The sequence below is a fragment of the Mastomys coucha genome, unplaced genomic scaffold, assembly GCF_008632895.1.
Source record: "Mastomys coucha isolate ucsf_1 unplaced genomic scaffold, UCSF_Mcou_1 pScaffold18, whole genome shotgun sequence".
Taxonomy (NCBI): Eukaryota; Metazoa; Chordata; class Mammalia; order Rodentia; family Muridae; genus Mastomys; species Mastomys coucha.
Genome location: NW_022196900.1, coordinates 97,634,689 through 97,644,472, shown reverse-complemented (window position 1 = coordinate 97,644,472; position 9,784 = coordinate 97,634,689). Strand labels below are relative to the sequence as shown.

The window sequence follows — 9,784 nt, the reverse complement described above, 5'->3', positions numbered from 1 at the left end:
GGATCTAGGTGTGCTCTACTCAGCCCAGTATTATGAAATGCTAACTCATCTTTTTTCTTATAAATTTTCTTTAGAGTTTTTTTGTTTGTTTTGTTTTTTGAGACCTGGTCTTTCTACATAGCCCTGGCTGTTCTGGAACTCACTCTGTAGACCAGGCTGGCCTCAAACGCAGATCTGCCTGCCTTTCCCTTGAGTGCATGAGCCATTTTGAAAACAAGCTTTCTGAGTACTCCCCCCCCTCCAAATTCAAATCCGTTATGATAAAGGTGCCTTTTCAAGCCAAATACCTGTCCTTCAACTCTAGGGCCAAAGTAGAACCAAGGAACTATTTCTGAAGACAAGGGCAGGTTTCCTGCATGCAGCTGTGCAGAGGTCTGGTTCTCTGGTTTATTCCATTTAGAAGATCAGACAGACGAGCTTGCAGAATGATATGGTAACAAAGGTCACCACCATTTTTAGAAATAAGATTTTAATAATTATTTTATGTGACTATTTTGCCTATCCATATGTGGGGGCTAGGAGTCCTCTGCAAGAATAACAAGGGCTCTTAACTCCTAAGCCAACTCTCTGTCCTGTCTGCACCACCATTTTACAAGTGAACAAATCAAGGGCAGGGTGCTCAGCAGAATACATCAAGGAGAGCTCTACCACCAGGAAAGCATTCTTCCGTAGGTTAGATTTTTAAAGCAGAGCTTCTGTGACTGAGGGCCGGAAGGAGATAGCCACCACCTGGGTCGCCGCCATCTTCGTCCAGAACCAAGAGGCTTAGCGACCATAGGGCAGTAAAGCTCTACAGCTTGGACGCTTCCCGCCCTACGGAAGTCTCAGACGGTCCCACTGCTGGGAAGTCCAGAGCAGCAGGAAGAAAGAGCAGAGGGGGCGAAAACAGCCAGTCTTCCTCGCCCCTTGCAGGAGGAGGGCCTTCCTGAGCTCCACCCGGCTCGCTACGCCTCGGCCCCGCCCCCGCCCCTGCTGAGCCCCGCCCCTGCTGAGCCCTGCCCCGTAGTGCTTTTCCCACCCCGCGGGCGCGTTCCTTCGTCGAGGACACGCCCCCTCAACGGAGCCACGCCCACAGTTAGGCCACACCCCCTTTGGCGGAGCGTTTTTCTTCACTGTGAAAAGCGCATGCTCCGTCTTACCTGCCTTTCTCCGTCAGGAGGCGCTCACTCTGCCTCGGTCCCGCCCTCGCCCGTTGGAGCAGTCTCCTAAGTCTCCGCCCCGAACCCTGCGCCCGCGGAGGCCTTTCTCTTTGGTCGAGCCCTCCCGCCATTCTAACTCCACCTTCTACGTCGCCACGCCTTTGGCCCCGCCCCCGGAGCACACGCCCCGCCCCCGGCTGTGCCTTCTCGGTCTTGGCGGAGAACCGCGAAGGTAGGAGGCTCCCGCGCGCGTGCGCGGGGCGGGGACGGGGCGGGTGCGCCAGACTTAGGAGGCGTTCTGGCGTGGTGTGGGTGTCCTGGGGGCTCCCAGCGCCCCGACGACCCCTTTCGGACTTGGCTTGGCCAGGTCTAGGCGGGAAGGGTACACAACATCGGTACGTCCCCATTGGAGTCTCCCCTTCTGGGGCCCGGGGCCTGCGGCCTAAGCAGCCTCTCCTTGGGGTGCCCTGACTCCCCTGCAGGTAGCCCTCTGGGAGGACCGTCACCGGCAGCTGCGCGCCGCTGCCTGCGGTCTCCTGACTGCTAGGCTCGGTCCTGCGTCCCTCGGTGGGATGCTCTTCCTCTTCCCTTTAGCCGATCTCGGGGGGGGGGGGGGAAGGCTCTCCATAGTGCATACCAGCAAATTGAGGTCCCGCGCGATTACTGAGCGTTCCAGAATGGCGAGGCCACAGGAGCTTGTGCAGAGATTTGTGCCTCCACCTAGGGTTTTCAGGATAGGTCCAGCCAGCAGCTCTGGAACTGGCATTTGGAGAGCCCTCCCAGGCTTCTTGCAAACCCAAGTCAGAAGGGGATATATGTTTCCCCACCCCAGATCTATCCAGTCCCCTGGGAACTGGACTTGTCGGAAAAGTTGAGACCGACCCTCAAGTGTTGTCTGCTTCAGATTTCCTGTTTTCCTGTTGAGTTCACAAGTAGCTCTAAAGACTAGCACAGGCTATGGCGCCTTGGGGAGACTGCCAAATACTCATTTTCTTCATTAGCTCCTCCCCTCCCCAGATGCAATTGAGTGGGCCCTCTGAGAATAGGCACCCTTAACCCTTCTAGGGGGCACTGCCTGGCCTGGCACCCTTCCCAACCCCTAGTGCTGGACATGGATTTACTGGTGTCTTGTGACCCCTGGCTGAGATTTATGCAGCCCACAGCCAAAGTCAAGGGCATTTATTCTCCCTCCCATTTATTTCCTGTTCAGGTTAAGTATCCCAGGAGTTCTTCATTTAAAACATTTATTTTAGATATTTACACATACATACAAAGATTTGGGGCGGGGACAGAACCCAAACCCAAACAAAATGCACCTGAGCATCTTACTTCACTTAGCCACATAGTCTGCAGTAGCTTTACACATCTTTGATGTACTGTGGTTTGTCACAGAAAGTTAGGTATGGGCCACTTGTGGAATTGACTTGGAAGTGTTAGGTTTTCAGATTAGAGGTGGTTAGCCTGTATTGTGGCTCTCCTTGGTATTTATTCATTCGTTCGTTCATTCATTCATTCATTCATTCAACAACTGTGTGTAGAGCTTCGGGCCCTAGGCACCACAGAAGTGGTGACGCACAAAGATGACTTGCCCCCTGCTCTCCGTAGAGATAGCGATGTAAGCAGTGAATCACTACCAGCAAGGACTACTTTAACTGGGAGGACCAAGCTAGCTCTGATCTCCAGGTAGCTCTTACTTCTGCTTGTACAAAGAGGAAGAAAGAGAGGGTCTTAGGCCGAGAGGATGGCAGGCTCAGAGGTGTGTGGTGGGGGTGTGGATGGTGTGTTTGAAGAATCAAGCCCAGTGTGATGAGTAGTCGTCAGAGAAGAGAAGGAATTGAGGTGAGACACATAGGCTGGGGCCAGGCTCAAGGCCCAGTAGGCTTTTCAGGCTGGGTCAGGTGGGGAGCTTTGAGCAGAGACGACAGGATCTCACTGTGTGGAGTAGAATAGGGTTGGAAGAGCAGAGAGGAAGGAGGAGACCCTAAGGGGCCATTTTAGCAGTTCATGTGAAGCAGTGGCTTATATAATATACATTAGAGACCAGGATGTGCCTGGCACATAGCAAGGGCTACATAATGTCAGTTGTTGCTGTTACTATCTAAAACTTTGAAATAGAAGGGCTGGGGGTGTAGCTTGCCTGATAGCACAAACCCTGAGTTCCCCAGCACTGAAAGAGCCGGGTATGGTGCTATACACCCATAATCCCAACCTCGGATAGTGGAGGAAGGATGTGATCCTGGGATACTTAAGACCCTGTCTGGAAAAACCAAAGTAAAACAAAACAACTTAGACCAGGCTGACCTGAGTCTCAGCTGTGGCTTCAACTCCTCAGAATTGGTGAGTGTGAACAAATTATTTACGTTCACTGAGCTGTACGTCACCAACTGTGAAGTGTGTAGACCTGTACCTTCGGATGAGGTGGGGTGGGTTGGTTCAATATTTTCGTTATAATTTTTGGTCAGCCACCAGGGAAAATGGGGGGTAAGTGGTAGGAAAAACTGGTATGTTTGGGACTCTTGAGTAATCTCTGAGGAGCCTTTTTTTTTTTGGCAAGGTATGGTAAATAGGTTTGAAGTTCCAGCAAGAGTGGGTAGGGGAATGAGCTCAAAGGATCTCCTTGTCCCCACAGACAGTGGCTAAGAGTCAGGAGGTGAGGCGTGCAGACTAGTCACCAGGAAGAACCAGAGATCACAAAGGATGGGGTGATTACTACAGCAGCAACAGCAGGAGCACCTGTCCCTGTTAACTGCAGGGGGACTTAAGGTAATGCTAGCTCATGGAATCCTGTGATCCTCAAACCTAACACAAGGCTGGTTTACAAATGGCTTCCCACTGGGTGTTTGGCAGGTCTCTTTCTGTGCGGTGAGCCTAGGACCTAAAGCCTTCCAGCCTGTGGTTCTGGTACCCTCTGGGACCCCAGAGTTATGTCCTTCCAGTTGGGGAGGCAGTTCCCCCTGGGAAGATTTTACCTGTTACTCCAAAGTGACACATCTGGAAGAACTCGATCACGTGACCATATCTGGACATGGTTTCTGGCTGGTGTGTCCAGGTGCACAGTTTATTTCACCCTCCTGGGAGAAACAGGCACCCTTAGCATCCCATCCTACAGAAAAGAAAACAGACTCGGGGCAGAGGTGTGAAGCACTTGTATAAGGTGACAAAGCCCAGCAGGAAGCTTGGCCAAGATAAGAGTCAAGCTAGTCACTGCTGTCACCGTCCAGAGTCAAGCTAGTCACTGCTGTCACCGTCCAGAGTCAAGCTAGTCACTGCTGTCACCGTCAGAGTGAAGCTAGTCACTGCTGTCACATGGTCCAGAGTGAAGCTAGTCACTGCTGTCACATGGTCCAGAGTGAAGCTAGTCACTGTTGTCACACGGTCCAGAGTCAAGCTAGTCACTGCTGTCACCATCGAGAGTGAAGCGAGTCACTGCTGTCACAGTCCAGGGTCAAGCTAGTCACTGCTATCACTGCTGTCACAGTCCAGAGTCAAGCTAGTCACTGCTTGTCACTGCTGTCACTGCTGTGTCACTGCTGTCACTGCCATCACTGCCGTCACTGCTGTGTCACTGCTGTCACTGCTGTCTGAGTTCCTTTTTGTTGCTGTGCAGAGTACCTAAAACCGGATAGTTTTGTTATATTTATTTTTATTTTACTTGTATGAGTGTTTGCCTGCATGTATGTATGTGTGTTATATGTGTGCCTGTGACCAATGGAGGCTAGCAGAGGACGTCAGATTCCCCGGAACTAGAATTACCATGTAAGTGCTGGAAACAGAGGCCAGGTCCCCTGCAAGAGCAGCAAGCGCTCTAACCACTGAGCCAGGTCTCCAGCCCTAAGATTAGGTAACTTACAAAAGAAAAAGTTCATTAATTCATGATGCTGAAGGATAGGGGCTCAGTGGGAGCCTTAATGCTGTGGGAAGACAGAAGACAAGCCAGAAAGAGAGTAGAGGGTTGGGCTCAACCTTTTTTTTTCTTCTCTTTCTTCTTTTTTTGGGGGGGTAGGGAGCTCAACCTTCAACAGCCACCTTACATTGTTATTTACATGTGCGCGTGTCTGTGCAGTACATACATGTGTGCATGTGTGTTCACATATATGTGGGTGTACATATGTGTGCATCAGAGGTTGATGTCAGATGTCTTCCTCAGTCGCTCTCTTTTTAACATACTGAGGCAGGGTCTCCCACTGAACCAAGGACAGGGATTCAGCTGATCTAGTTTGATCTCTCTGCCTCTGCCTCCTGAGAGCTGGGATTAGAGGTGGGCAGACATACCCAGTAGCTTAGTTACAGTTACCATAGTTACTGTGCTGTGATGAAACACCACAACCAGAGCGACTTGGGGAGGAAAGGGTTAATCTGACTCAGACTTCCACATCACTGTTCATCACTGAAGGAAGTCAGGACAGGAACTCACACAGGGCAGGAACTTGGAGGCAAGAGCTGATGCAGAGGCCATGGAAGGGTGCTGCTTATTGGCTTGCTCATCATGGCTTGCTCAGCCAGCTTTCTTATAGACCCCAGGACCACCAACCCAGGGCTGGTACCACCCACAATGGGTTGGGCCCTCCCCCATAAATCACTAATTAAGAAAATGCCCTACAGACAGATTTTCTGGAGCCATCTTCTCATTTGAAGTGATCTCCTTTCAGCTAACTCTAGCTTGTATCAAGTTGACATAAAACTATCCAGCACACCCTTTATTACATAGGTGCCAGGGATCAGAACGCCAGGCCTCATGCTTTTGTGGTAAGTGCTTGGCCTGCTGAAGCACGCCATCTTTAGATTATCTTGTTTTATGCATAAGTGTTGCTTGCAGGTATGTCTGCAAACCGTATGCATGCCCGGTGCCTGCAGAGACCAGAAGAAGGCATTGGAGACTGCCTGGAACTGTTGTTAGGTGGGTTCTAGCAACCAAGCCCAGGACGTTTGCAGAAGCAGCCAGGTTCTTAAGTACTGCATTATCTATCTCTCTTAATGTAACTAGGATTGGCCGGGCGGTGGTGTCGCTCGCCTTTAATCCCAGCCTTGGGAGGCAGGGGCAGGCGGATTTGAGTTCAAGGCTAGCCTGGTCTACAGAGTGAGTTCCAGGACAGCCAGGGCTACACAGAGAAACCCTGTCTTGAAATCCTTCCCCCCACCCCCAAAAAATGTAGCCAAGATTGGCTTCAAACACAAAGTTCTTCTGCCTTTATTTCCCAAGTGCTTGGATTACAGACCTGAGCCACTATGCCTGCTTCAGCCCATACTTGTGATATAACTACAGTGTTGAGAACAGTGCCCCTCTTAAAGGGGCATCACCTCAACATTTACATTGGGGACCACGTTTCATCAAGAGTTTGGGAGGGACAAATGTACCTTTTGTTCTCCTGATCCAACTGTCTTCAAGGCCTACCGCCTCTGTCTGCTAACCTAGGCCTAGTCCTGGAAGCTTCTAGCCTCTGTACAATCTCATCTGGCCTAGAATGTTCTCCGCCTCTGAGACTTACTGCTGAATAAGCCCACCCTTTCTAGCTCTTTCTGAACTCTGGATGGTTGGTCAGCTGTTCTGGCTCGAAACACTTCTCTCCACACTGACTGGTTCAAACTGGCTTCTTTCAGCTTCTGACTGAATTGCTCTGCTTGGTGTCATACTAACTCTGGCAATCTGTTCTAATCTTCTGGCTCCTTCCCAGTCTCTGGCTTGTCTATCTTCACTTGTGTCTAGCTTGTCCTCTCTTCAGCCTGTCTGTACAACTCCCCAGTAAACCGTCCTCTCTCCCCTTCTCCCTGCGCTGCTCTCTCCTTGGTAGCCTCCAGAGCTCCATAGCAGTGTGGTGGCATCTGCCTTCTTGGCTAGGTGTGCATTCTTTGCATTTGCGGTACGGATTCCTTACTTGGGAAGGAGAGATCCTGTCTGGATTGAAGTGCATGTATGCAGCGCCTACAGCGCATCCTTGGGTCTGACTTGGATACGGCAGCAGGTCTTGAAGATCAAGGGGCCTGGCTTTGCCCTTTAGGCATTTTGGGGAGTCTGCTTAACGTAAGAAGCAAGAGCTTCAGGCCTACACTTCTCCATAGCATGCCACTTTGAATAGGTGAGACTTCTACCCCTCTGAGCCTCATTTTGTTCATCCAGAAATGGGCGAATATGAATGAGGATTAGATGAACTTGACACGCCCTAAAACTCTGGGACCTGGAGAGTAGAAGGCAGCAGGTAGTACTGAAGTGAGCTACTGTGCGCTCAACCTTACCTTGTGTGCTTCTGAATCCCTCCCCGCTTTCAGCCATTTTAATTCCCACAAAGACCCCGTTCTTGTTTACAAATAAGGAAACTGAGGCCAGGAGAGGTAATTTATTCAGGCCCATACTGTTAATACATGGCAAGCCAGCAACTCCAGGTCCTTACTACTGTGCCACACAGCCTCCTTCCTGCAGTGAGGGAAACTGCTCTTGGAATTTGGAGCCCAGGGACTCGGCACGTTGGGTTTTCCACTGAGTGAAGACAATATTTAGCCAGTGTTCACTGGGTGAACTGGCACCCTATTGTCTGCTGGTGACTGGCGGATGCCTTGCTCCCAGGCAGCCCAATGGGAGCATCAATAGTTCCAGCTCTTACACAGGAGGATGCTGGGACACAGCCAGGGGTGGGGCTTGGAGGGGCTCAGTGCCTAGTCTTGTCTGAGCTCCTGCTTTCTTTGCTTCCAACCTGTAGCGCCAAGCATCTATCTGCCCAACAGCAGGCTGCAAATGAGTTCTGAGCAAACCAAGTGAGCCGTGAGCCCGTTCCGGGTCAGGAAAGAAGCTCCATAAACTAGGGACTCTGGCCTTTCCTGGCTCGGGCAGCTGGGCTTGTAAGGCTGCCAGGCCCTCAGCCTGGGGAGGGGGTGGGGGATATTGACCCCTTCCATTCACATTCTCCTGCTCCTTTGCTCTTTCTCCCTGAGTGCTGGCTGGGCCTTTCTCATGCACCTCTGCTTCCTGCTGTTCTTCCCCCTCCTCTCCCATCTGAATCTCTCCCCACCCCCTGCATAGTCACGTGGGGGCACCATCAGATTTAAGCTTAATCTGCTGGGCTGCTCAGCCCAGCAGCCTGGCGTTGGTGTGTTAGTGCGTTGGTGCGTGTAGCTGAGACGACCTTCAACCTTCGTACTTTGAGGAGGGGGGCTGTGGAGTACCCACAGACCCCCTCCATGAGCCTGGGGCTGGCAGAGTCCCTGCAGGCTCAGCTGGCACTGGAGATTGTGATCCAGGTGGGTCCTGAGGGCTGTGTCCACCCTGTCCAGGGCAGGCAAGGCAGAATGACTGACCGTATATATAGGAGTGGTGAGAGGCGGTGAGCAGAGGGAGTGTGGGCAAGCGTGCAGGGGTTGCAGTTTGCAGGTCCCGGCCATACAGGCCAGTGCTAGGACTCCTTAATCCCAGTGCATAGTAGTGGGGGAAGGGCCTCTTATGGACTTTAGGGATTACTGGCCTCTGGCACAGCAAGATCTTCCCTACCTTCTCTGCCCTTCAGGTCCTACCTGAGGCACAGAGCTAGGATAGACTCCTAGCAGGCGCTCTCTGCAACTTACCCTTGTTTCCTAGTTTCTCTAGGACTTGGGCCATAGGATTTGCCCAACTCTCAGGCTAGGAAGTCAGGGGTCTAGGGTCTCTCTTCTCACAGACCCTGGAGAGCTGTGTCCTGGGACCAGACCAAGAGAAGAGCCCGAGTGTGCAGAACCCAGCCCAGGACTTCCAGGGAGCCAGCCTGCCTGTCTGTGTCAGAGAGATCATCACCAGCAACCTCTCCCGGCCTGAGTCCCCAGGTACCACCTCCCTGTTCAGGACCTTTTCCCTTCTCAGCAACAATGACACAGATGGCGCTGTGTAGTGTAGTGCTGTGCTGTGTGTGTGTGTGTGTGTGTGTGTGCGCGCGCGCGCGCGCCTGCAGGTTTGTGATGTGTGATGTGTGGCTTCTGCACACATGTGTACAGATACATTTCCTGTGAGCATAAGGATGACAAAGAAGCGCTCTGGTGCCCTCCACCTCTTCTCTTACCTCAGGGTCTCGCACAGCCTGGAGCTAGGCTGCCAGCCAGCACGTCCTGCTGATTTTTCCCGGCTCTTTCCCGAGTAGCTTTTGGGTTACAGGTGCCCGTGGGGCCATGCCCAGCTTTTTACATGGGTGCTGGGATTTGAACTTAGATACTCATGCTTGCGTATGTAGCAAGTGCCCTTCCACACTGATCCATGTTCTCAGCCCCAGCCCCTAGGGAGACAGCATAGCTCTGTGACGGAGGGATCTACTTTACAGCAGAGCAGACGGAGGCTGAGATGCAATACACTTGTTTATCCCCGTGTGGCACAGGCTAGAGAGGGCGGGCTCACCCTCTCTACTCACTGCTTCGGATTTGAATACTAGATACTGAATTTCCTACTGGGGATGGTGTGAGCTGTCTGAGGCGAAGATTTGGCGTAGGGTTGGGGGTGGGGGGCAGCTCAGACCAGTTTCTTAGAGAGGCCTTAATGACTTGGGCACCAAAGCTGAGGGCCACAGGTCCTCCTGGGGTGCAGCCTGAATGCCTGGACGGAAGGCCAGCTGGTTCATTAGTGGCGGGGAGTGCTGGAGTACTGGCAGCAGTATGGCTGCTGTCATCTGGCTCAGACTCCACATCAAGCGGGGCTG

At 52.1% G+C, this 9,784-nt stretch overlaps 1 protein-coding gene across 7 annotated transcripts in view; it reads left to right on the top strand.

Annotated features, from left to right (window-relative positions):
* The first annotated feature begins 1,316 nt into the window (after positions 1-1,316).
* Positions 1,317-9,784, top strand: part of Crocc (ciliary rootlet coiled-coil, rootletin) — a 43,354-nt gene continuing 34,886 nt past the window's right edge. For 2 of the 7 annotated variants that reach the window (XM_031379307.1, XM_031379304.1), the window contains exons 1-4: positions 1,420-1,534; positions 3,769-3,902; positions 5,956-6,036; positions 8,766-8,924. In XM_031379307.1, coding sequence (XP_031235167.1) covers positions 5,958-6,036; positions 8,766-8,924 — 238 coding nt within the window. In that variant the 5' untranslated portion in view covers positions 1,420-1,534; positions 3,769-3,902; positions 5,956-5,957. Of the gene's footprint in view, positions 1,372-1,419; positions 1,535-3,768; positions 3,903-5,855; positions 5,886-5,955; positions 6,037-8,231; positions 8,370-8,765; positions 8,925-9,784 lie in introns of those variants that run through there. The other 5 variants (XM_031379305.1, XM_031379310.1, XM_031379309.1 and 2 more) reach the window with 5 other exon arrangements.